Below are 27,733 nucleotides of genomic sequence, written 5' to 3' on the forward strand. Positions count from 1 at the left end.
CAAATAAGATTGGATGCTTTTCTAAAGGAGACTACTCCGTCAAACAGAAGTTGATTCAGAGAAGTCCTATGGCCTCTGTTATGCAGGAAGTCAGACTAGATGATCACAATTGTCCCTTCTGGCATTTTCTATGGATCTGTGAATGATTAACTGTCACTTGCCTGTGCACAGAATGTATTTTTGCTTTTTGTATGGATTGCTGTCTCACATGCCAGACTTTCTAATATAAGCTCTGATTTAACCTGCAAAAGTGTACACTTTCCTTGTACGATATTTTCTTGTACACATAGGGCATTTGCACTTGGAAAGGGGGTGAAATCCTGGCCCTGATGCCAATGGGAATACAGAATATCTACATGGGCAAGTGTTTATATACTCACATGAAAAATTTGAATATATGTTTGTGTCAAGCTTCTGAGTTTTGAAATTTTGGCCCTTAAGGATATGGTTTCAGAGTGATCTATACAACTTATTCTTCCCACTTCAGTTTATCAATAATACTATATATTCTGAAGGAACACATTTCCTCAATCATTTCAATTATATATATATAAAATCAGGAAAATTTGGATCCATAAAATAAATACGCTGTACCATGCACCATCTCAATAATATAAATAAATCCTTCAGAAACAAACATATAAACAAATAAAACTATTCTCCCAAAATAGCGACTAGTAAATAAAATGTCAGCTGATATGAAATAAATAGTCTTCTTCAGAGACAGAACTATTGCCGGACTGCTGCCATGTATTCCATAATGAAAACATTGTGTTCTGATATTTTATGCCATTCGATGAGACTGCTGGAAATAATTCAGTTAATTTCTGTAGTAATTCACCTTTAGTGTAATAGTTATTTAATTACATACCCTTTCCCACGAGTTTAAGATTAATTAACAGAACCAAGTCTACTCTTCTAAAGCAAGTCACTGAACATATTTATTTGCATTCAGAAGGTTTTGATTTATTTTAAAGTACAAGAAAATGGCAATAATAAGTAATATTGCCATTTTGTTGAGAAATCTAAATTTTGTGAAATTAGGCTATGAGTTTTTTTTAGTTTTCTGAAACTTCTGCTTATTGTCAATTTAATGTAATTGCATTTAGGACCCAATCCAGCTCCTATAGAAGTGAATGGAAAGGCTCCTATTGACTTCGGGGGAGATGGATTGTCCCTTAGGCCTGGAGTACACTACAGATAGGTGAACATAGGTTGCCTTGCATCGACCTACTTGTGTGTTTGTCTATGCTCAAATTTATCACCGGCTAACATAATGGCTTTGTTACAGCAAAGTAGTAAAACCACCTCCTGGAATGGCGTGAAGCCATGGCTGATCTACTGAGGTCAATAAGGTGCAAGTGTAGACACTGCATGACCTATGTTGACTCTAACGGTCCTTCAGCAGTTGTCCCACAATGCCCCATTCCCTGCAACAGTGACTGCTTGGGTCACAGTTGGAAACTAAACTGCCCTTGGGTCATGGAGACTGGAAGTCTCTCCCCATGTTAAAACTTCCTGTGTATTTTTGAAATTCCTTTTACTGATTGCCCACTTGCACATCTAGCAATTCTCCCTTGCTATGTGCAACTGCCCAACCAACCATGCCAGCTCCATGCACTAGACATGCTCCGGCCTGGAGTAGACATGAATTATGGGCTCTCCAGGGACTGTGAGGAGAAGAGGTTGTGCAAGCACAGCTACAGACTAGCCGGAGAAACATGGACATCTATGAAAACATTGAATGGGAAATGCAGGCAAAGGGGTATGATAAAGATCAGCAGCAGACATGCTAAACCTGTGAAAAAAATGCAGAAATTGGGCTTGTTTTTGGCTTAATTGGCTTGTGAGTTGCTCTTTGGCTAGTTTTTGGCGTGTAGCTTGTTGCTTGTTTGGCTTGTTGCTTGTTGTAGCTTGTTGCTGCTTTTTTTTGATTGGCTCCTGGCAAACGAGGGCAAGCAGGGGCAACGGGGGGGAAGAGTCAGGGGTGCACAGTGGCCCACCACAGTCCCAGACAGCACGCCGGGGGGATCTAGTCACATACAGTGATGGGGTTCTAAGGGATTGGCTTGTTTTGGCCTTGTTTTGAAATGAGATTAGCTTGATTTTTGGCATATTGTGAAAGTCTGGGTGCCTATTTACTGCATGAAAGTTGGCAACTGTGATCAGTAGTAGTGCCACTCAAACTAAGGATGTGCTAGGCATAAGACGAGGTCAGGAAGGCCAAAAAACTATCTGGTGTTGAGCCGCAGACCTGCGCTTTTACTACTGCTTGCCATACTTGATGGAGACCCCCAGCAACACCTATCACCGTGGATACCTTGGAGGAGCTCGAGACAGAGACTCCTGCAGTGAGCGGGGAGAAGATTGGGAGGTTGGGGGGCACTAGCCATGTCAGAAGCCAGGACCTGTGTGAGACTCCACCACAGTGCAGCCAGTTCCAGCAGCCAAGCATGGACCAGCCCAATGACAGGAAAGGAAACTCGGGTAAGTGTGTGCATGCAGTTTTTCCTTACAATGTTCAAATTTAAAGATGCCTCCAGCCCATCCCCAAGTTAACAAGACACAGGTATTAACTTGTCATTATTTTACTCATGTGAGAAAAGGTAGTAGTACAAAAACAGAGGTTGCATGTGCATTTTGTTCCCCTGTTGGGTGTAGGTGGGCAGGTTGTTTATGTACATAGGGATATCCCGTGTATCCTCCTAAGGGATCTCAATAAAACTTTTGTGAAGATACTCTGCAGTTTTCTTCCAACAGTTTCTAGGGTTGGCTGCCTTATGTCTTCCTCCATGTAGGACACTTTCCTATGCCACTCCATGATGAGTTCAGCAGGTACCATTGCAGTAAACAGGCTAGCAGGATATGGGCCTGGGCAGCTTCAGGATGTCAGTAGCCGCTCTCTGTGCTTTTGTTACCCTCAGGAGTGAGTTATCTGCCAAAGCACCACTGCCTGTGGAAAACAGTGCCAATATTCATTGCCCTCTACTGGTATTTGTGGACCAGGGACCAAAATTGTATTGCTTCATGAAACTGAAATTCCTTCCACTCCTTGCCCGTGGTGGGCCATATTCACTATGGCTGGGTTGGAGGGCGGTGCTGTGCTGAGGTGTTGCAAAGATGAAATGCCAATAAACATGTGTTATTAACATTTTTATGGGACAAAGGGAAGGGAGTTTTGAAACTTGTCTTTCCCTTTCCTCTGTGACTGGAACGATAAAATGATACATCTATCTGTTTTTATCAGCTGTTGCTGTTGTGGCCTTAAGGGGTGCTCCTTCCATGACCTCTCTACTCCTACCATTCCATGTTTGTCTATGTGTGAAAAATACTAACTGGGGTGAAAACACAAAAACTGAGAGAGATAGCCAAAATGCAAGAAAGCCAAGCAGCTGTCTGTGAGCACGGTGTATGACCCTGGAAAACACTAGAGAGAGAGTGTGTATTTGGGGTCTGGGGTTGACTAAAGAGAGTTGGAGCTATAAACTAAAATAATATTCTTTTGTTTCTGGTTCCTCCTGTGTTCAGAGAAGCAAAGACTGGCACATTCCTTGTAAATAAACAAAATTGCATCAAAGAAAATACCAGACTTGATCATCAGTTTCTACCCCCTACTGGAAGACAAAGCTCCCAAAATTTGACAAGCCACTTGGGTCGAAAAAGGGGCAACTAAATGACAGTCAGGGGTCCCATGACAAGAAGTGGATTTTCCTTTTCACTTCAGAAGGTTCTACAGGAATTACTTGTGGCACTCAGTCAATGCATCCACTATCATGAAGCTCTTGGCATTTACAATTATTTTTCAGTTATTACTGTGACTGTACTTCAAAGTTGACTGCCTAAAAATAAATTACGAAGGGAACAGAATGTGAAGGGGAGAACAACTGCAATGGGAAATCTAAATAATATTTGTTAGTTGATGGAAAAAATTTATGTTGTATAAAACAGAGGCAAAACCGTGCTATTTTCCAGGACAACTACACATATTACAGCTCAAAAGGTAATTGCAGGAACATTAGTAACTTCATGTAGTTCATATCTCTTGGTAAGGATTACAGAGATGTAATGGCAGTAAAGAAAGATTTAACACCTGATTTTGCACTCCCATTGAAGTCAATGGGAGATCAATGCATGTAAGCCTTGCAGAATCCAGGCCCCAGTGCAGCAGAGCACTTAAGCACATACTTAATTTTAAGCATGTGTTGAAATTATTTGTTTAATCTGCAGCAGTACTTTATCTCAGAAAAAGAAATGTTAGGTTAGAATATGTTACAATTGTTACAATCCTAATAGAGCTCTCCCTTGTGGATGCTCAGCACTATACCACTATATTAGACCCAAACCTTGGATTTCGCCTGAGTTTAGGCTGGCTAGTTTGGGACAGAGTCCAGTCACTGTCATAAACTCTGTAGTTCTGTAGACACATTTGTGGGATGCAGATCCTCTGTCTGGCACTCCTTCCTCACATATGGGACTCTGCAGGCCAACAGCACAGGTCCTAAAATTAATATTGCCCTCCCAAGCCTTCTCATTAGCAATTGCATGCTTCTCAGAGTTCCACTGAAACCGTGGACTCTCTGGATTACTGTTTCATCCTTCAGAGAGTATGTGACAGTTAAACTAAGGGAGAGACAGCTATCACAAAACAATTCCTAAACACTTCACTCATAGACAAAGCACAACAGATATACAGATCTATGGAAAAATAACAAAAACCTGCATGGAAATTCCTGCTTCCAGTGTCTTCACAACTCCAGGATCCTTTGTGTTTTGGTCCTTTTTTTCAGGGTCCCAGGATCCTCCTCTCTTCCTTCTCTTACCCAGTATTGTCTTCTTGTTTGAGACAGTGAGAGAGTGCCCCTGCTAAAACCAAAACTTGTCCTTCTATAAAATTCTGTGCCCCTCTGTGAGGTGACCTTCCAGAGCAGCTTCAAGTCTCTTTTCAGGTGATATGTTGCTTGTTGACAGCCCACCTGAAGTCCAGATTGGAAAAACTTGTCTAAGGTGCTTCCCTTTGAATGGAAGATCATCCAGATTAATAAATCTTGATGCTCGCCGTTGTTAACCTACAGCTAGTGGCACACAGAGACTCTGCTAAAAACTCCTGGTTATCCCAGTCCATTATGGAGATTAAGAGGCAAAAGTGAAGGCACAGTGCAATATACAATCAAAATGGAGTTGCCAACCAATATAGACATGTGCAGACATACAATAATCTGTCACTACAATGTTGCCAATTTTTGTAATTTTCATTTCCAATCTTGCATTTTTTGGTGTTTTTCTTAAAACCCCCTCTTGGGGTACATTGATTATGTGAGATGTCAGCTCTCATGTAAAAAAGAAAGTAAGTTTATCACCCTCTTGGTTGCTGAGAAAATCTTGAAAATGGGAACACTAAAGGCTCAGAAACCAGAAGGCAAATATAAAGAATCCCAACTTTATTATTTTTAAAATTTCATTATTTTAAAGCCAGTCATGTTATTTTGGGACCTGATTCTTGATTTTTGAATACTTCAGGTTGACAGTACTCAAGGTATGTAGCAAAATCCATAAACCTATGCCTTGGGAGGCTGCAACATTATCTTTTTCTTAAATAACGGTGACTTAAAGAAAAAATTGATCTTTTCTGCATGTAATTTAAAAGGAATAGTTTTTCTTTAAGACACTGTTTAAAAAAAATCAGGCCAATCAAAAATGAGTGGTATGGACCGTGGCCACTAAGAGACCAACCCTGCAAAGTGCTGAGTGTCTGCTGTAACATGCTGAATGTCTTCAACTCACAATGAAGTTAGTAAAGTGAAAGCAAACCACTGTCAGTTAAAATTTTGGGTGCTCCACACCTTATGGAGTTGAACCCTGAGTAGCCAAGGTGGACCCTAAAGACTTACCAACAGTATGTTGGGGGCATCCATTCCCACCTGCAAAAGTCCACAGTTGTGTTTGCAAATGCATGCACCTTGTATATTGCAGGGGCTCTGTTAGAGGCCCATTAAAAACCTGGCCCTCAATATAATAAAGTCAGTGTGTGTGTGTATGTGTAAAAATATATGAAAATGAGAAGGTATATGGAAAAATAACAATGAAAGAAGACAGAGACTGTACCCAGTTCGTCGTTTGGAAGGCAAACTTCTACAAGCTGTAGTCATTATTTAAAGTTGTTCTGCACTGCAGTTATTTTATTCTTTGTTCACCCAGGAATTGAACATAACAAGCTGCAGTGGTCCTAGATTGCGAGGGGACACAATTCTTCTCCATGCAAGCACCTTTTGCAGCCAGCTGATATCCGTGGATATAAGCTGGACAGGGGCTACTGATTTAGGGGTCATTGCTCTAGCAGAAGCTTCTTTAAGGTAAAACACTTAACACCTCCCCACTTTTCCACCTGCTTGCTTTACAGCAATAGGTATACATTCCTCCTGTGGATCTGCTTATCTGTGCAAAGTAATGAAAAAGATCAATTGTATTCATTGGGCATGATTCACTTCTGTGCCAAAGCTCTGCTCAGTGTGGAGGAATTGAAGGGGGCCAGGAGTGGGTTCCAGCTCTGGTTCCCAGGTCAAGCCACAACCTTGGTAGAGTTAGAGATTCTTCCTAGCAGCTCTAACGTGTGCCACTGATGCAGGCACTATAGGTGTAACAGAACAGAGCTCTGCCATGGACCCCTCCCTGCCTGGCTCCAAAAAGTCCCTGACTGCTTTGGGGGCGAGGGAGGAGACAGTAGGCACAGGGGCTGGAGCCAGCACACTTGTATAACTTGGGAGTTCCTCTGAGATGGAATTTTTCTGCTGGACAGATGCAGCCAGTTTCCAGCCCCTTTATGTCTCCTAAGCGTCAGAAGGGCAACAGGACAAATACAAGTGTGGTGTAACTTCTTTGAAGCTGATGGATTTAAACTAGGGATGATTTTTTTAAATATAGAGAAATAACTGTCATTTTACATTTCAGCCTCCAGGGCCTTTCTGCTAATGGATGCCAGCTGACAGATGATGCTATAAATGCCTTGGTTGAAAAGCACGGGAAAAGGTAATTTATATTCACACAATGATCCTGCACTGAGATATTAGCATTTTGTGGTAGTTATGCTATTATTCTTTGGTTTGTTAATGGCTAACAGTTGTTTCTCTTCTGGCAACATAGTTTTAATAAAGATGCAACACACAGGAGTGCTAGTAAAGAGACTGGTCCTAGTCACCTGACATGGGTCAGAGTTAAGAATGGTTATTTCCTTTGTATCCATTCACTACAGTGGCTCACCTACCCTCCTTGCACTTCCTGCTATGCTCATCCTGAAAAATCAAAATGCAACCTTAACTCTGACCATGTTTATATGGTATATGTTCAAATCACCTGAACACAATGCACCAACACAATACCAGTTACAACATATGTAAAAATACCTGAACATATAACCAATAATCATACTCTTAGATTTAAGACATAGGTCTGCTTGGGGTTTTTGTTCAGGATGAGGGTGGAAATTTATGGGCTGTATGGAATGTAAGGGAGGTAATTAGGGTTGAGAAGGGGAGCTGATGAATGGAGCATGGAAGAGAGACTGAACGATGGAATTGCTTCTTTGTGTGCTTTACAGAATTTGTGTTGGTTTATACACAGTCTAACAACCTTAACTCAAAGCTAACAAAGTTTTGTTGTGTGAGAATATGTATTGGGCATCATGCTCAAGCCCTTTGATGGCAGTAGATTGAAAGGAGATAAGAGGAGATTTCATAGTAAGCTTTAAGTAAGCATCGGAGTGAACATGAAGTATGTAGGAGGTAGCACATCATTTTGTGAAGGAGTGAGAGGTAATGGGATAATTCTGTAAATAACTTTCTGAATACAGACTCTTTGCTAAAAATTTGTAATTAAAAATAAAGGTTAGGAATAGATAATAAATCTGTTGGGAACCCATTGCAGCTAATGAAAAATCATTTTTTTACATTACCTATTTCAGCAATAAGGTATAATAAGACATGTGCCGAGCGATAAAAGCAAATCTTGGCTGTGCAAGCAATAAATAAAAAAGATCCAGGGCATGAATTGTGATAGTTTTTTCCCTACCCAGACAAAGAGGTACTTTGAGACGGTCTTGCTCGCTTGTTATTGGACGTCCTTCTAATACATGGAATCATAAAACATGAAAATCTAGTTTTATTGTGTTTCTGACATTCCATTTGTTATTGCTAACAAGCATGACTCAGAGGATGAATAAACCCAGCCAGCTGATACCTATGGTTTTGTTTGCAATCTGTGGGTAGTTCTAATTCCTCAGATGTTTTGCTCAGGGAAGAAATGAAAACAACATGGTGAATGAAGTCAACCGAGATGTTTATGTAGGTTTCTGCTGAATTGTGTTGGAACTGATTTTTAGGCAGAAACTTGGTTTGACTAATCAGGAGGCAGACAACATAATAACCCAGGCAGCCACTCATATTTTTTTGGGTGAAGTCTAAGGGCTCAGTCCTGAACTGTGAAAAGTGAGTTTACAGTATGTGCAGTTTGATGAAGGAAAGAGTGGAAAGGTAGCCCCATGGTCACTTTCTTCTCCCCGATCCTGGGCACTCAAATGGCCCTGACATACTTAGAGCAGTCTCAGTGCTGCCTTATGCTATGCCACCTGCCTATGCTATGCCACCTGTAACCAGCAACTGCAGTGGCTGAAAATCTGATGGATTGATTTTTTGCAAAGCCGCTGGATCCGGGGCCTGAGACTGAGTCCTAGCTCTTTAGAGTATGAATTTGCATGAAGAAATTAAATGGCAAGTCAAGTGGATATTGTTTTCCACCTAAGAGCTATGCTGAACCTCAGTCCTAAATTTTGGGCATTGTATAGCAGCACTGTGTCCAGGAGAAATGCCATGAAGAAATCAAGTATCAGAGGGGTAGCCGTGTTAGTCTGGATCTGTAAAAGCGGCAAAGAGTCCTGTGGCACCTTATAGACTAACAGACGTATTGCATCCGATGAAGTGGGTATTCGCCCATGAAAGCTTATGCTCCAATACGTCTGTTAGTCTATAAGGTGCCACAGGACTCTTTGCCGCTTTCATGAAGAAATTGTGATTCAGTGGCCCCCTAGACTCCTCTCTTGCACCTGCAGGCAGGGAGTAATTTACTTCACTCCTTTCTGAGGTGCAACATACTCGCTCCTTCATGCAACAATGACTAGAATTTGGGCACAGAGTCATGGCTCCTCTGTGAATTTGGGTTCACAGCCTCTACTATCCCCTCACACTTGAAGGGGCAACCTGGGAGAGTACTATGCAGGCATGCAGGGTGAAGGAGGAGCCTTACTCCACTGTTTAGCTGCATAGGAAAAAGGCACAATCAAGCTTTTCTCAGTTATAGAATTGAAGCATGTCGGACCAGCAGGAGAGAAGCTGTGGAAATAAAGGCCAAACTTTTCAAATGTAGCTGCCTAAATCTGGGCATGTTGAGGCACCGGAATTTATTGTCCTGAGTTCCAGAAATATTGAGTGCACAGTCTCATTAAAATTAGTGGGAATTGTGGGTACTCAGTGCCCCTGAAAGTCAGGTCACTTACAGTATTTAGGACTCTAAATGTGAGTTTAGAAGTCGAGTTCTAAGCACCTATGTTTTAATTTTTGACCCAAAGAATTCAGATGGAGTTGAAAATCTTTAGGGAGAGGGTTTGTCATGGACATCTCCCAGAGACATACCCTGTTTACCAGAGAGGAAATAGTCAATGAGCTCTGGAAGTGGCAATGTGTCCTTTGGGAACTGGGGAGAAGATCAGCCTTATTACAGTGTAATAAGTCAAAACTGATCCTTCCTCCAAGCATCCCATAATATCCCATCTTTTCTGTGTTTGTCTTTCAGATAGTCAGTTCTTATTGACAAGGACTGTTTTCATTTTGTGTGCTGAGCACACTTCTAGCAGTATTATTACTATGGAACAGTATAAGGGGGGTAACTATAAGCTGTCCTATACGTCAAGCCTTTGGCATGTTCATTCGTCAAAAGAAATCAGAATACATGAAGGTTTCAGAGTAGCAGCCGTGTTAGTCTGTATTCTCAAAAAGAGAAGGAGTACTTGTGGCACCTTAGAGACTAACAAATTTATTTGAGCATAAGCTTTCATCGGATGCATGAAGTGAGCTGTAGCTCACGAAAGCTTATGCTCAAATAAATTTGTTAGTCTCTAAGGTGCCACAAGTACTCCTTTTCTTTTTGCAAATACATGAAGAGAGTATTCGAAGTTAATTAAGCAAATGCCTAACTTTCAGAATGTATATAGTCCCACTAAAGTCAAGTTTAGTTCTAAAACTACTGTACAGTTTGGCCACAATGAGTGCAGCTCTGCAATTCTTTACCACTGAGCTTGCTTGCAAAAGAAACCACATAATGAAATCAATGTTAGTTTAGATAGCTTCAAGTATGCAAAAACCAGTTGACACAGATCTGCTGGTACTGGGTTTTTTGGTTTTTTTGTGTGGATCCTCGTAAATCTCATTAAATTTAAGGAAATGATATAAAATCATACCCAGAAAAGAGATATCTAAAGCACTGTGCAGACACAAAATTTGTATCTGCATCCAATCAATGATCCGCAAACATGATCCACGGATATCTGTGGATATAAAGCAGATATCTGCAGATTTGCAGGGCTGTAAAGGTATCTTCTATTGCACAAGATCCTTAGCTCACAAAAGATGATTTCTTAAAAGTTTATGGCAATTTGCACTCAGAGTAGAGACTTTTTCTAAGAATTGCCAGCAATGGTCACATTGCGTCAGTTTTTAGCAATTTGAAGCTCAGTGTTAACTGGGCATGTGAGAATACAGCATATGGGTTATTTATTAGTAAGGATGACCTAAATGACACTCTGAAGAAATAGCATTGGATGAGACATAATGCCGGTGCTGCTTCTATTTTCAGTGAATACTGATTTTTTTTCATTATTCACGAATTGTGCTCCATGTTGCATGTCTTCAGAGAGATGACTTCAAAAAGTGCTTTCTTTGAGAACAAAAGATGGTGGTGATTGTCTGCCACATTGGCCACAGAGGAGATCTTCAACATGCTCTGCAAAGTATATGAGCATGAATTAGAATTATGGAAACACAAAAAACCTTGCCCATCTATTTGATTTCCTTCAATGAATAAATCATGCAGTCTCAAAGCTAGCAGGAAGCCTAAATGTTGTCTGTTATTTTAGTCTGTCTGACTGCATTCATACTTAGAATGACATATAAAATGCCTTTAAACAATACATTGTTAAGCCTTCATGTACCCTTTCTTTCTTGGTATCTCACAGTCCTGTCAATTAGACTAAAACAGCACATATTAAAACACAGGACATAAGTGCAGTCAGTCGGAGTTGTGCATAATGGACCATATCCTTAGCTTGTGTGGACTGAAGTCAGTGGAACTATCCTGATTTACATTGATGAGGCTCTGGCTCTACAGACTATTTCTGAGGGAAGAACTGAGCTCATGGTATATAGAATTTTGGGGTTTTTAAAGAAATAGGTGTAATCCAGCTGCTAAGAGACATTTTTTTGATGTAGTTTCAAAAGCCTCTAGCCCAACTGTTGGTGGAGATGCCAATGGCAAATATTTGTAATAAGAGTAAACATACAATCCCAATAATAGTCTCTTTCAGACTTGCAGAGTGACAGCAGTATCTTTAATAATAGTTTTAAGAGGATCCTTGGCCAAAATATTTGAATTTGGGTGCCTAAAGTTTTGCACCTAAAATCCACATTGAAAACCAAACCCCTTTTTGTAAGTGCCTAGAGTTCTGCAGGTCCCATTGATTTCACAGAACAAACTAGTTTTCACAGTCATAGCAGGAGTTGTCTCACTGAATATTTGTCTACAGCATTCTAGGTGCAGTGCCTGTACATCTAAGGCTGGATGTCTTAGACACTGCGAACAGGTGGTTGCCTAGGGCAACAAAATGTTTAGTTATAAGCCAGCCAGGATCTATATCCTGTAATTAAAGTTTCTTTGCAATCCCTCCTACTCACACCCTCTGCTGCTTCACCACTTTCCAAAGAACACGCAATAAACCCTCCTCTCAGTGTTAACCCCATCTCATCCAAACCACACACATTTGTATTTTAATACTGATCGGAGACATGTCAGTCTCTTTGGACATTTAGAACTGATGGAACATGTTGTATAACATACAGAGAGAGGAGGGGGAATTTTGATGAACCTATTTTGATGAACCCTATGGATGAACCTATAGGGTCAGGATCAGAGGCAGAGAAAGAATAAGAAACTGCTCCCCCCCCCAAATATCATGACAAGAAAAAACAAAAATGAGGATTAATGTAGTACAAAAGGAAGCTCAAAAATACATTTCAAAAGTACCAGAGAGAAGGAAAGATGCTGAATGAAAATGAAAGTAGGAACAAAAAATAAAGTGAAAAAAAGAATACTATGGGAAAAAGAATAGGGCCTGATCAAGTGAGGAGCTAAATTCCCAAATGACTTGAGCAGCTGAACATTTTACAGTATCCCAGACCCATACTGAGAGAATCCAGCTATTACTTTATTGTGTGAATATACCTATACAGTATGAAATGCCTGATCCAGTCTACATGGCCCCTTTGGATTTTATGAAGAATGACTGCATGCTGCAGTTTCTTTAGGAATGAAATAGGCACCATGCTGTGGCCAAAAATCTCATCAGCAGGTTTCAAACAGTCATATTTTTGGAGCCTGCTTTTTAGGGAGGCTGTGCACCCACAGCCCCCATTAATTAAGACCACATATAATTGTTTCCATAAGACCCAAGCCCCATTCAGTACACAGAGACTGAAGCAGGTTGTCTAGTGAATGAGGTGGTTTTCTGTAGGATCTCTGTGCAGTTGCAGAAGTTGGAAGGTGTGCACCTACTGTGGTTGCGGGGAGATGGCAGGCCTAGGCCTGCCTAAAGCTAAAGGCCCACCCATTCAAATGAGGGAGAGAAGCCTAGGTCACAAGTAAATACTAAAGAAAATAAATGAAAAAGCAGGGGTGTGAGTTGATGGTCAAAGGTTAAAAATCAGGAATCCAGAGTGGGACACTGAGCAGAGACCCCCCCCCCCCCGCAACAGCACCCACGACTCAAAGGTGTACAAGCAGTCAGTGGACAACACCCAGAAGAACTCTGTCCAGAGACGTGAGTGGACAAGAGGCTGGAAATAGGCCTCACAGTTGCAGAGCACCCCCACTGTGCAGCCTCCTCCTTCTGGTGTGATGGATGGCCATGTTGGCCAGCACCAGGAGGAGGTTAAGCAGGAGCTGTGCCAACTCTGTGGGGCAGTGGATAGGATGTGCTAGGATAAACAAGTGAGGGGGCAAGTTCAGGTGGAATTTCAGGATGAGGTTCTGGAAGAGTCGAAGAAGGGCTGCAACCTGATGCACTCTACACAGATGTGTGGCAGAGTCTCCTCATACCACAAAAAGAAGAGGTGTCAGGAAAATTCGTGAACCACACCAAGTACACGCCCATGCTTACAGATCCATGGAGGAGCCACCAGCTAACATTCCTGGTGAGCTGTGGAACCAGAGTGGAATACAGACTGGCCCACAAGGGTTCCTCACCCTCCTCATAGAATAATAGAAATATAGGACTGGAAGGGACCTCAGTAGGTCATCTAGTCCAGTCCCTTGCACTCAGACAGGGCTAAGTGTTATCTAGACAATCCCTGGCAGGTGTTTGTCTAACCTCTTCTTAAAAACTTCCAATGATGGAGATTCCACAACCTCCTTAGGTAATTTGTTCCAGTGCTTAACTCCCTTTACAGTTAGGAAGGTTTTCCTAATGTCTAACCTTAATCTCCCTTGCTGCAATTTAAGCCCATTACTACTTTCTTTTTTAAAAATCTAGGGAATACATTTCAGCTTGTCAAGGTGAAAGAAATTTGGAGTAGAGTGAAATGTATTTTTTTCCACCTTTGGAGTAATAAAACCTCTCTGCATAATGCCTGTTTTCTCCAGTTGTTCGGAATGATCTCATACCACGTATATTTGTGTTCTTAGCAAGTCAACTCATCTCTGTTCTGTTAAGAGGAACATTGATTATCCGTTGCATTGTAGCTACCATAGACAAAGCATTTTGATGAAAGTGGCTCTTCTGTTGTTTTTCTTTTTATTAGGTAGGACTGAATGTTCAGTGCACTTCATTTTAGGGGCTTCACATATGAATGAAGCTAGAACTCTGGGAATTGCTGTAGCACTCCTTGTCTAATTTGTATTGATTAACTCAGTGCTGTCATCCAAATGGGACTTCAGCATTTTGCTTCGTAGCACTTGAATAATGTGTGCTGGGGTGGAAAAATAGTTTTTTTCTTTAAATGAAAGGCCCTTCCTAATGCAGTTTTCAATGTACTAATTTCTTATATTTAATACTTAAAAAAGAAGACTTTGTTTCCTTAAGATAATTAAAGTGGTTCCTCCTCGTCCTTTTTTAAAAAATGTATGCCTTGAATGTTGATACTTATCTTTCATGATACAGTGTTTATTGCAGTTAATGGATGAAAAATAACCCTAGTTTATTCAGTTAACTTCAGTTGAGTTGTACCCTTGATCCAAATTTGCAGTGGATTCAAGAAGTCTAATTCTGATCTCACCTACACTGACATACTGGAGTAACTCTGTAAACCTTCAGAGGTGTTTACTTCTGATGTATACTGATTTAAGTGAGAGCAGAACAGACCCCAGTCTTCTTTCCCTTTTCATGGATATGAATCTGTCAGTAGCATTTGTTACATAGATACTTTTCTTCAGGTGCCAAATCAATCTGTAATTAGGTGTTGTTCAGAAGGTTTTTGTAATAATTATAATTTCTTGATAACATTTTTCTCATTTATATATTTTCAGAATACAGATGAGCACCATGTCCTTCTGGTGCTTCTGTTTACACATGGTATGATTTGTAGGCTACTTATTCCCTTTTATAACCTTTAACCATATGTAATAACATATCATAAAAGAGTGAATTTAAATACCAGCATACAGAATAATGATGATTGCAAAATAACCTGCAAAATAATCTGTTTATAATACATAAACATACAGTAACATTTATAAACCTGGTAGGAACAATATGTAATATTGATAATAGCAAAACCAGAATGTGAACCTTCTGAAATTTACTACAGCAGAAAATAAATTATTTTTTCACTACTTTCAAAGAGCGAAATGAAAAGGAGTACTTGTGGCACCTTAGAGACTAACCAATTTATTTGAGCATGAGCTTTCGTGAGCTACAGCTCACTGTAGCTCACGAAAGCTCATGCTCAAATAAATTGGTTAGTCTCTAAGGTGCCACAAGTACTCCTTTTCTTTTTTGCGAATACAGACTAACACGGCTGTTACTCTGAAAAGAGTGAAATGCGTCTCAAGCAATTTGGTCTTTTCCAGTAATTAGCCTCTTCTAAGACATTCCCTCTTGAATTTCTCATTTTATGCTTTGGCTCTGCAGGATTTTTGTGTTCTTAAATCTTCACTCCTCCTCTTAACTAGTGCCCTCACTGAGCTGCAGACCTCAGCTGTTCCCTGCCTCTACTCTGACAGTTTCTACCTAGTTCTTAGTGGAGAATCAAATACAAAATGGAGGTGGACTGAGGAAATGATGTTCTGGATTAGATTTAGGCTAGGATTTTCGGTTGAAATTTGCATCCACCAAAATCTTGCAATCTTTATTTCTGAGATTATGGCTGAGAATGATGAAAATCTCATGAGATAGTTGTTCTCATGACATTTTCATCACTGGGGGCTGAACAAAAGAGAAGTAGGTTCAGATCAAGGGATTCACATTCAATTCCTTATCTAGGTTTAGATGTGAGGTTCCTGTTTTGCTTGTCTCTACCCAAATCATACCAGAACTGTATTATGGGGAGTCAACAGTCCCTCTATGTCATTGGTTGAAATGTCTGAAGACTGGAGTTTCCTGGTTTCTAGGGCATGTCATCATCAACAATAAGACAGTGAAAGGCTCTTGTGTTTAATGGTGCTTGACAAAGTAGGGATCTCTCTTAATTAGCTTTTGCTAATTAGCAGGCTCCTATCCTTGCTGGGATCAGCCACAAGAGGGAGACATGATCACCTGTGTTATTCCTGTGTATTACACTACTTTGTTGAATGGATGCTATGTGCTCAGCTGGAGTTAGAAAAGTCAGAGTGAATGCTATAGGTTTAAGTGTTGAAAGTGGGTTACTTTTAGGGTAATATACGATTATCTGAATTATTTTCAATCTGTTGCTCAATTTTGTAGGGAAGATGAACATTGTTACTGGGTTTTTTTAAGCATTTTATCAGTGATTTTATTTATCAATTTATGTGATAGCCATTCCTAGTTGCTTCTTAAAGTTTTCAAATATAACAGATTCAGATCTCAGATCTCACTTTTACACAGGTCTAATTCCAATTACTTCAATAGAGTTATCCAATATTTACACAGGAATGAGATCAGAATCAGGCCCACTATGTTTAGGAGAAGGAAAACTGAAACATCTTATAAGCAAGTTTATGCAAAGCTGTGGTTTTTGTATGTGTTGCACTGTTGATATTGGACTAACTTTTTCATTAATCTCATCTGTCTTCCCCCAGTCTCAGTAAACTAGAAATATTTGGCTGCCATGCTCTTACTATCAAGTGCCTGAGTTCCATGGCTAGAGAGTGTCCAAATCTGCAGAAACTGAACATTGGCAGAGTCCCCAAGGTTACTGATGTCTGCTTGGCAAAGATAGTGAATTGTCTGAAAAAGCTAACTATACTCAATATATCTGGGCTCAATGTGGTAAGAACACTTTGATTTCTCACTGTTTTCTCATTGGTTTTAAATCGACTAGAAGCAGATTGATTGATGTCTATGGTATTTGTATGAATAAATGCACACTGGTATGTGTGAAATTCTCTGTTCTTTTCTAGACAAAGTGAAGTAATTGAAGGAAAACAGCATTTTTTATACATGTTATGGTCATTTCACCTAGTTGTGAGACATGCAAATAGCCAATTATTTTGGTTAAAAAATCATAGAATCATAGAATATCAGAGTTGGAAGGGACCTCAGGAGGTCATCTAGTCCAACCCCCTGCTCAAAGCAGGACCATTCCCCAATGTTTGCCCCAGATCCCTAAATGGCCCCCTCAAGGATTGAACTCACAACCCTGGGTTTAGCAGGCCAATGCTCAAACCACTAAACTACCCCTCCCCCTGTTATCAAATATAATACAAATTCAAAATTAGTTAAACAGTAAGAGAGACAGTAGCTTCTCACACTTGTCCCCTGTACAAAGCCTGAGTAGCTGGGCTTTGCACAGGTTACTTAGCTGGAGTTTAGAAGGGACAGATCCTCCCTCTAGTAGTGTCCCAGAGGTCTCCCTACATCCTGGCCTGGAATAAAAAATCATAGAAGGGAACACTGCACTTGCTAAAACTCATGTCTGTTTTCAAAATACCCACAGCAACTACTATAGCCTTTAGGCTACAGCAGTGTCTGCACTTACAATGACCCTCCTTTCCCATGTTTAGGCTCTGTGTAACTGATGAGTAGCTGACATTGTTCTGTGTAGCTGATGTTGTTCACTGTCCCCAATTTCCTCTCTGTGGCATACGGTGGGTGCCTGCTGCTGTTTGGCTTTACATGACTACACAAAATTGAGCAGAATTTGACTCAGTTTTTTTCTTAATAACGGAGCTAACCTTAAAAGTATTGGGAAAGTGTCCAACATCTCCTACATTCCTATGCTAAGAACGATAACACTTAATTTGTCACAAGGCATGTCAGCAGGATCACATTGGTGCTGAGGAGAGGCACTAAAATGGGCAACTCTTATTGAGAGTCCACAGAACCATTCCAGATCAATACATATAGAGATTTTTAAACAATGACCAGGATGGTGAGAAGAGGGAGGAAGGACAGAGTTCAGTGAGCAGCTGTTAAATTCAAGTGCAGTAAACTGAAGAAAACCAAAATTAGAAAAATCATAAAGTAAATAAAGCAAGCTGAAATTAGAGTTGGAAAAACTTTCATTAAGAAATATGGTGTCTGGCCATGTAGAACACCCATTTCTTTTATTTGCTACTTGGATCCCCAAATAAATAAAGTATTTAACAACATCCTGCATAAGTGGGCCAAAGCTGCTGTAGTGCTGAGATCCAAGACTTTCTGTATCTTCTCATTCAGCATTGGAGGATTTAGGTCATTCACATTGATAGAGCCCTTCAATCCCACTTGGAACCTTTCAGCTTGGAAAGAAATGCTCTTTGAGCAGGGACTGTAATTTGCTCTATGTATATACAGTGCCTAGCTGCCCTAAGGGAAGCCGGTCAGAGTGAGGCCATTAGGTGCTACCACAACACAAATGACAAATAAATTACTACTACTACTAAATGAACCTCCCCCAATCTTGTAAAGTTATCATACCACGGGTTTCATAGATGTACGTGGTTAAATGGGTCCAGCTGTGTGATGGAGAACCCATGAATCTGTACAAATTTTCATTATTATTATTATTTCTGTTGTTTTACTGTTAATTTCCTTTGTTCTATCAGGGCCATGCCCCACAGGAGTTTCCAGTCTCCTTCCTCCACATGGGTGAGAGAGAGCACTGAGAGCCAGCCCAGATTCCAGGGACAGGAGTTGGCTATTGGGGCCTCTAGGCCTAGGATCCCACTCACCCTTGAAACTTAGACTAAAGTGGGCATCTTCTGATTGGCTGTTGTTTATTTGTCTCTCTTGCTTGGCCATGTCTCTGTTCTAGGATGGATTTGGTGGAAGGAGGGCAGCTTACTGTATTTACTAGGGGCAGTGGAGGAGCAAGGGAGAGAGTGGGCCAGGTTAGGGCACAAAGATAAATGGGAAGAGTGAAGGAAACAGTTGAGGGTTATGTCAATATATAGAACCACCAGACAGCTATAACAGACAAAGGTTGTGAGAAGAAGATACATTATACAGGCACATCATCTCTATAAACTCAAATTATATATATAATGGAACTAACAAGACATGTGCTTAACGTCAGACTCAAACACTGTGCCTGTATTATTGTATCCTCTTTGCAAGTTCTCCAAGGAGCAGAGACTATGTCTTCCTAAGTGTCTGCAGTGCCTAGCACATTTTGGAGAATAATGTAAATAACATCACCAATTCTGTTAGCTTACCGCTAATGTTTGATAACATGACTGAAAGAATGAATTTTATTTCTTTAGCTACCACCGAATATCTCTGTGGGCTTTTGACAGACAGTTGCTCATATCTGAAAGAAATTTTTGCATTTCTTTTCCCTTTGTGTGATGCGTTCTAGGTAAGAGACAGTGTTGTCCACTTTATTGTGACCCAGTGTCCTAAACTGGAGTGTCTGGTTCTCAGCTCCTGCTCACAAGTGACTGATATAAGCCTAGTGGAAATTAGCACCTACCTACAAACAATCAGGTACAAGTTTGAAAACTAAAAGGAAACTTTTTGCAAATGAATTAGCATTTGAAAGTTAAAGCATTTCTGTCATTCAAAAAGGATGATTTTGGGTTCATTGATATTCCAGCTAACAGAAGCTTTGTTTGGTTTGCTCACAGAAAGTATTGCAATGGTGCTGTGTGAGCCACACTGTAATTGCCCTGAATCTACAGTGCAGCTCCCATTAGATGTTACAGGTGTGGATCAAAGCAAATATGTGGCCTTTTGAGAGTAGATTGCTTAATAAAAACCTATTACTTCTACATACACACGTTACATGATTTTGATTTACAGAAGGATGTTGTCACTTGCTTTTCAAATGTATAAAACTCATGAGTCAGAATAAGAGTAACCTCTTATACTAAAAAGAGAGTACACTTTTCTGCGGTAACTAATCATAGTGCTGTAGTACCCCTATGGCAAGATATGCAGCATTTGAACCAATACTGTAGAATTCTGGAATACTTTACAATAAGAGAAAAAATGTATGTGAATGTGGAATTGCTAAAAAGTTATTCAGTTAATTTGAAATTTATCTTAATTATATATTGTATATCTCCGAATACTCATCTTGTTCTCCAAAAAAAGAACAAGGAGTACTTGTGGCACCTTAGAGACTAACATTTATTTGAGCATAAGCTTTTGTGGGCTAAAACCCACTTCATCGGATGCATGCAGTGGAAAATACAGTAGGAAGATATATATATACACAGAGAACATGAAACAATGGGTGTTATCATACACACTATAATGAGAGTGATCAGTTAAGGTGAGCTATTACCAGCAGGAGAGGGGGAGAAAAACAAAAAACCTTTTGTAGTGATAATCAAGATGGGCCATTTCCAGCAGTTGACAAGAACGTGTGAGGAACAGTAGGGGGAAAAATAAACATGGGGAAATAGTTTTACTTTGTGTAATGACACATCCACTCCCAGTCTTTATTCAAGCCTAATTTAATGGTGTCCAGTTTGCAAATTAATTCCAATTCAGCAGTTTCTCGTTGGAGCCTGTTTTTGAAGTTTTTTTGTTGTAATATTGCGACTTTTAGGTTTGTAATCGAGTGACCAGGGAGATTGAAGTGTTCTCCGACTGGTTTTTGAATGTTATAATTCTTGACATCTGATTTGTGTCCATTTATTCTTGTTCTAACACTTCAGAAAAGAACTTAAATAAATGAATACAAGTGCAAACCTTGATAAGGATTTTATAGAATTTATTTAAGGCCTGATTGAGTGAATGTAATACCAGAAAATGAATTATTGTGGATTGCAGAATTAGACCTTGCATCCCTGGCATGAAATCCTCACTTCAGTCAGGCCAGGATTTCACCTCTGGTCTCTTTAATCTTCTGAGTGGCTCAGGCATAGGCCAGGTCCATGAAAGAGATGAAACAATGGAAGTGGCTTCTATCCATCTATCTTGGGTATCTCTATTCTGCTCACTGATGAAGTATCTAAGCACTGCTTCTGCAGACCTATTGACCGTGCTGTTCAATGGGTTGGCTGAACACACAAATCACTGATAAATGTGGACATCAAAGATGAAAGGAAACGTTACTTTTATATTAATCTCTTATAACACTAACATAGTCCAGGCTCTTGGTCAAATGAAATCGTAGGACATGTAGATACTACATATGTCTGTAGTCTCCAAATGGTTAATGACAGTTGATTGAACTACAAGGAGAATATATTCCTACAATCATTTTACAAACAACAAGATTTCATGGTACTATTTGATATAGTGATTTGGTATTAAATTAATTCTGACATAGCATATATATTCTAATACAAGACATGCCTTGGTAATTATTCCACAGTTTTACCTCCTAATTGGTCAATTAGTAGCCTAAAATCCCATTCAGCTGAGACATAGTTGAAAGCTCCCCCAGTTTTATTATGTATCCTTGGTGAGATTTCATAAATGAATACGCACCATCAGGTTTTGGTCTTATGGTATAAGATTGACATTCATGGGCGTGAAGCTCACAAGCAAGCTGAGTGGTTCTTGCACTTAGAATGCAAATGAGGCAACACGCTTATAGCTTGTTAGATATAACTCTCAGTGACACCTAAGTCATTTCATATTCTAGAAATCATTACATTTGTGTTTCTAAAAGTGTTTATATATTAAAAAAAGGTTGAGGGTAGGGAGAGGGGATTACATTAATACGTGATATTTTTTTGAATCCAGAGGAAAACTGCCATGGTGGAATAAAGAAAACCTTTTAGGTAACAACGCTTTTCTTTTAATTTGAGCTTCCTGGGAGTAAAAGGAATGAAATATTAGTGAATTTAGAAAGGGCAGTTTTTTGAATAATCAAGCTGTTTTTTTGTTATGCTTTCTGGAGTTACCTGTATATTTATTAAAAATAGTATAAATGGGTAAAGCTCTATAAATCATCCCTGAAAATGAAACTTGTTCACCACTTTACACTACTGTGCCAATGTTAGATATTCCTTGGTAGTAATCTGTTCTGAAACCTACAGGTATCTCGATGTCAGTGGCTGTAAAAGGGTGACTGACATAGGAATTCAAGCTTTGGCAGGGAGCTGCCGCCAACTTTATTACCTCGATCTGAGCTCTACAGGAATAAGCAAGAGAGGGTAAGATATAACTTCAGCAGATATCACTTTATACTTGGTATTCTCTCTCCCCCCCCCCCCCGTCTTCTGTGTAACAACCTCGTTTTGCTTCTTTTGTAGGATTTGCAATATTCAGTATGATCATTCATTAATCATCAAAACAAACATGCTAGTTACCTGTATAGTCCCTTCTGTGTAAAGAATATATAACTGGGCATCACTAAAATAGTGACATATGCTAATCACACTTTGCAGTTATCACAGTGTTTGTTATATTCTTCACTGTAATTGCAGGGAATACCACAAATCCACGTGTAAGATAAATACTATATCATGGTGCTGCAAACATTAAGATTGTAATGGCATTTGCAGTGCAGAGATATACAGGCATTCAACTATTTTATGCCCATCATTACTTATGTTGGTAACAAAGTATTAAGTACTACAGATGCATAGGGAACATTTTAAAATTTATTGTTTAAAGTGATTGCCTTGATTAAATTGATAGCCACATTTTTTGTTTCAAAATTGGAATTAAAACCCCAGCTGCTTCATAACATCTTGCTGAAATTCTTCATGTATCAAATGGTTTTAAGATTAATCAAAATATTTTTATATTCATTTACGTGTATATACTTATATATGTTTTATATTCTTTTTATAGGGCAGATAAAGATCTGTATATACAAATTGCCCACATACAAACCCACATTGGAGATTCCTTTCTAGACACATAAATTTGGCAGTCACTCTTAGAAATATGTTTTCTCTGTTTGTACATATGTGTCAGATATATAGGAGGAAGGGTGACATGCTTGTGCATATGTTTGCATGTGCTGGTATGTTGTTCCAGTATCTTCTATTTACAAAGACTTCCGTCAATGTGAGAGATTTCCTCATTGAGTGTGTGGCAGTCTGTGAAAGGGTGAAAATATGCCACTCCAGGAGAGAGGAAAGGGTTAATAAGTTTCCTTGAGAAGGAGAAGTACCTGCCACACTTCAGACAAACTGTTACTTTTGGCAAGAGTGGCTGGCAGTGATGTCTTTTTAAGGATCTAGGCTGTTTAAAAGAAAAAGTTTGGGCCCTGGCAGGAGCACTTGCTCCTGGGAAAGAACACACTGTGTCTGGACCATGTCCTGTAGGACTCGCGTGAAGGGCAAGAGACTCTGAACATAGGGATGGTAGATTTGGTTTTGGTATAAATTCTGCAGCAGACTTTTCACACAGTGCAGTGACACCACTGTAAAAGTCTTGTGGTAGTCAGACACATTGAAGTATAGCTTCTTGAAATACAGATGGCATAAGTCCAATATTTATTTTCTTATTGCTGGGATCTATCCGGATATTGATAGCAGAATAAACCCCTTAGTGCAGGGGTTCTCAAATGGGGTCAGGACCGCTCCGGGGGTCACGAGGTTATTACATGGGGGTGTCGCGAGCTGTCAGCCTTCACCCCAAACCCCGGTTTGCCTCCAGCATTTATAATAGTGTTAAATATATTTAAAAGTGTTTTTAATTTTATAAGGGGGGTTACTCAGAGGATTGCTATGTGAAAGGGGTCACCAGTACAAAAGTTTGAGAACCACTGCCTTAATGTTTACCAGCAGCATCATTATGTTTCTGGAAAACTATTAATAACATTGTCTCAACCATCTATCTTTTTTATTTTTAAAAAAATGTGTATTGTATGGTTAACTCTGAATCTGTTCTTGGATGAGGTTTTAAAGCACATCCTCACAGCACAGAGACGCTGTGACAACTTAAAGCTTTTGCATGTGGGAAGTGTTGGAATTATTAAGTCTCCCTACAACTCTTTTCATTAACAAAATGCCAAATTTTAGTGACTTATTGAAAAACAGAGGGGCAAACCATGAATTCCACAAAAGCAATATGTTTTCATCCTTCAGTTGTTGCCTTGCAGTATATAGGCATGTGCATGTGTTGGCTTTGCAGTACACACATGGAACTCAGGAGATCAGGGGTCTGTGGTTTCTATAAATTGGGGGGTGGGGGACTAAAAAGAAATGAGTGTGGTTTGAAAAGTGGTATATTTGTGTATAATATATTTTTCTCTGTTGTCTAAGTACTATTATAATAAGTACAATGTAAATATGTATAGATTAGATAGAAGTATGAGGAATGGCACATAATTACCATATATGTGAGTATGTATTAGTATCCTGTTGAGGAGAGAAAATCAGAACAGAGCTAAATGATACTGCATTATACAGTTGTCTGAGGGTGACCAGATGTCCCAGTTTTATAGGGACAGTCCCTATTTTGGGTCTTTCTTACATAGGCTCCTATTACCCCCCACCCCTTGTCCCGATTTTTCACATTTGCTGTCTGGTCACCCTAAGTTGCCTTGCGCATAGAACCCTGACTTAGGCATAACCAACAGTTAATTACAGATGGCTAGAACAAGCTAGATATTAATTGTAACCTGTGACCCACTTAGATTTGTATTTGTTTCTTCTAATTGAAATTTAACCTCTTCTTTGCTGCCTTATCTATCTAGTACATCAGTCAAAAAAAAGTCTCCAGTATTACTGCTTGTGTTGCATATATCATCTTTTGAAGTACTGATATTCCAGTGGAACAAGAGCACTTCAACATAAGTCTGCTCCAGCTTTGCTGCTGTTGATTAAACACCTAAGCAAAACGAGACATTTGATAATTATTGCAGCCATTCATTACAAGTACCCTCCCATTTTAATTTCCTGTGAAGGTTTGAAATTCTTTGCTGCTCCCTTCTCTGGTTTTCAATGTCATCACTTTAGGGACAGTTAAATATTGTTTCAGGGAGTAGTGTGTGAGGAGAACGAGAGATGCGATTACATACAGAGGACATTTTTTTTTTATAAAGGAGCAAAAAAAAAAATACATGCAAACATGTTCTTGCTTCAACACAGTGGTATGTGCAACTGCACTCTTTAAACATTTGTCCCAGAGTGTCAAGGATTTCATTATTGTGTTAGAGTAGGCGATTTCATTTTCCTAAGCTGTCAATAGCTGAAGAATTTCTCTCTACTATAAATTGCTAATGTTAATCTATTTTGATGTTGTTAAAAGACAGAGTGTGGAACACATTTTAATAGAGAGTGTGCCATTCCCAACTGTGCAGAATCCTCTTCCCTCCTCATCACAATCACAACTTCCTTGTGGCAATTACAGCAACTGCTTACATGGAAAGCATTAGGATATTGATTATGTATGTTTAGTTTCTTTTAATGTAATGTTCCAGCCAGAAACAAGGAGGGAAGAAAGAATCATATGACCAAACCCTTCTTCACAGACTAGTCTGTAGCGGGGTGGCCACCCCGCTCCGGCCCTGAAGGGGTTAAAAGCAGCCCTGAAGAGGGCTGTGGCTGGGAACAGCTAAGCTGCTTGGGGGAAGCAGCCACAGCTGGGGCCATGCCCCAATCAGGCCACAGCTGGCCCTTATAAGAGGGCTGTGGGCCAGAAGCTGGAGGAGTCTTACTCTAGCCCTAGAGGGAGAAGGGCTGGCTGCCTGGGAGCTGAAGGTGCCTGAGCAGAGCAGAGCAGGGCAGGGCAGGGCAGGGCAAGGCAAGGGCAAGGGCAAGGGCAAGGGCAAGGGCAAGGGCAAGGGCAAGGGCAAGGGCAAGGGGAGCTCCCGCCTGGTAAAACCCCAGGCTGCAGGCCTTGGTGAAGGCCTACACAGGTATTGGGGTTGCAGAGGGGCAGCCCAGAGATAGGCAAAGGCAGCAGGTCCTAACCCCTTGCCTGTGATGAGTGGCCATTACAGACTGCAGTCTGCCCCAGTGAGCAGTGGCTAGATGATGACTGGCAGTAGCCACTGAGGCAAGGTGGGTTTAGAGGGTTGGGGGTTCCCCTGGGACGGGAGACCCAGAGTGTGAAGACACTGCCAGGGGGCAGCACCCCAGGGTAGGAGGCACTAGGGTCTGGGAGGGACACAGGGCCAGTGGCTGGTGAGACACCGGCCTGCAGAGGGCGCTCCGGAGGCTGGAAAGAGCTAATTCCTGAGACGACCAGCAGGAGGCGCCGCACTGGTGAATCATCGCCTCGCTACATAGTCTGTGAGCCATTGTTTGGGAATCCCCGGGTTAGAGGACCTGGATGCCATAGGGAAGTGGCAATGGGAAACAGAGCCTTCCAACTCTAGGCTCTTTGGGCTCTTCATGAAATGAATTTGGCCATTGGCTGTGTGGCTATCTTACTTCATGTAACTTACAGTCTAAGAAATTTCCTGATTTGAATCCACCACCTTTGGGTTTTTTCTTTCTTTTGTTCTTTCTTCTAAACTACATTGTTTTAAATTCAGTGAGAAGTTCAGTATATGGGGAAATGTGCAAAATCTGAATAACTTATTACCTCTAAGATCCATTTAAAAAAGAGAATGTTAAAAATTCAAGTTATACTTTAAGCCCAAATGGCTTAATCTTTATTCTTTGTGCGATTTAATCCAGCTATCTCTGAGGGTACCTCTAGACTTTGAGCTGGAGGTGTAAATTCCAGCTCAAGGAGACATACCCATGCAAGCTCTGACCGTGTTAGCGGTAAAAATAGAGTGTAGCCATGGCCACATGAGGAGCTAACGGCCCCAGGTATGTGCCTTGCATCTCCGATGGATACATACTTGGGACGTCTAGCTCCTCCTGTTGCTTAGGCCTTGGGGGCTATGAGAGCTAGTGTAGGTGTGTCCTCTCAAATTGGAAATTACACCTCCAATTCGAAGTCTAGACATATCCTGAGAAAAGAGGGGCATAGAAAAAAGTCACTGAAAAAGTATGAAGCCCCCTAATTCTGGTAGAAAGGAGATGCCCCCAACAGGATGAACAAGTATGTTAAAAATATTTATATACATAGTCTTTAGGTTTGTCTGGAATTGGATCTCTGAGCCATTCCCTCATACACAGTTGCAGAGGGAATTTTTTCTAATGCTTATTAAATCTACTGCACAGCCATACACAGGATTTTGAAAATGCCAGAGAATTGGGTGTTGTAGGATATGGACCTTTCAGGTCCCCTCTTCAACTTTCTCTGTCTTTGTACTGCCTAAAACAAAAGGGCTTTTTTGGTTTTTGTTATTAATGGGTTTTGCTATTGTCAAGGCTGATTCCCCACTCTGGCACTTTGAGTGCAGAAGATGGCGGCCTGCAAGGATTCTAAAAAAATTAATACTGGCCTGGCCACTCCAGGCTGGTATTAAACTCCCAAGGTCACAGCTTCTCTCTGACCTTGGATGGGTAGATGCTGCCACCACCCAAGTGCAAAAAAACCACCGCCCTTTTGAGAACCCAGGAAGGAACACTTGGGAATTCCTTCCTGTGGAGTACCTTCAAGCCCTTTCACCCCACTTCCTAGGAAGAGCTGAGGGGGAAAAAAAAAAAAGGAAATCAGCTGTTGCCACCAACTAATTAAACATATGCACAAACCTCTTAAGGACACAAAATCCAATCCTGTTCTTAAAAACGGTAAATGAATCCTTCTAGGTATGGACGATGAATTTTCATACCTGGTCCAAACTTTACGCGGCATTCCAGCTGCCCCCATCTCTTCAGCCCAGAGAGAACAACAGAGACAAAGGGAAAGCTTTTCTCCCATTTTAAAAAGTTCTAGCCTTCCCACTGGCTCTTTTGGTCAGGTGCCCACTCCCTTTTCTTTACTTGGGGGACTTTTTAACCCTTTACAGTAAAGCAAGCAGCCACCAAGAGGGACTTTATAGCTAACTGGCTGGCTTCATTTATCACA

General features: G+C 40.4%; 1 protein-coding gene across 1 annotated transcript in view; it reads left to right on the forward strand.

Moving 5' to 3' along the window:
* LOC141987959 (uncharacterized) overlaps positions 1-27,733 on the forward strand; it is a 113,841-nt gene that overhangs the window by 70,202 nt on the left and 15,906 nt on the right. Inside the window, exons 9-13 of the mRNA XM_074953789.1 lie at positions 6,196-6,350; positions 6,946-7,023; positions 16,567-16,756; positions 19,266-19,393; positions 21,904-22,020. Of these exons, the coding sequence (XP_074809890.1) occupies positions 6,196-6,350; positions 6,946-7,023; positions 16,567-16,756; positions 19,266-19,393; positions 21,904-22,020 (668 nt within the window). The remainder of the gene's footprint in view (positions 1-6,195; positions 6,351-6,945; positions 7,024-16,566; positions 16,757-19,265; positions 19,394-21,903; positions 22,021-27,733) is intronic.

Source organism: Natator depressus, chromosome 5 (genome assembly GCF_965152275.1).
Source record: "Natator depressus isolate rNatDep1 chromosome 5, rNatDep2.hap1, whole genome shotgun sequence".
Classification (NCBI taxonomy): domain Eukaryota; kingdom Metazoa; phylum Chordata; order Testudines; family Cheloniidae; genus Natator; species Natator depressus.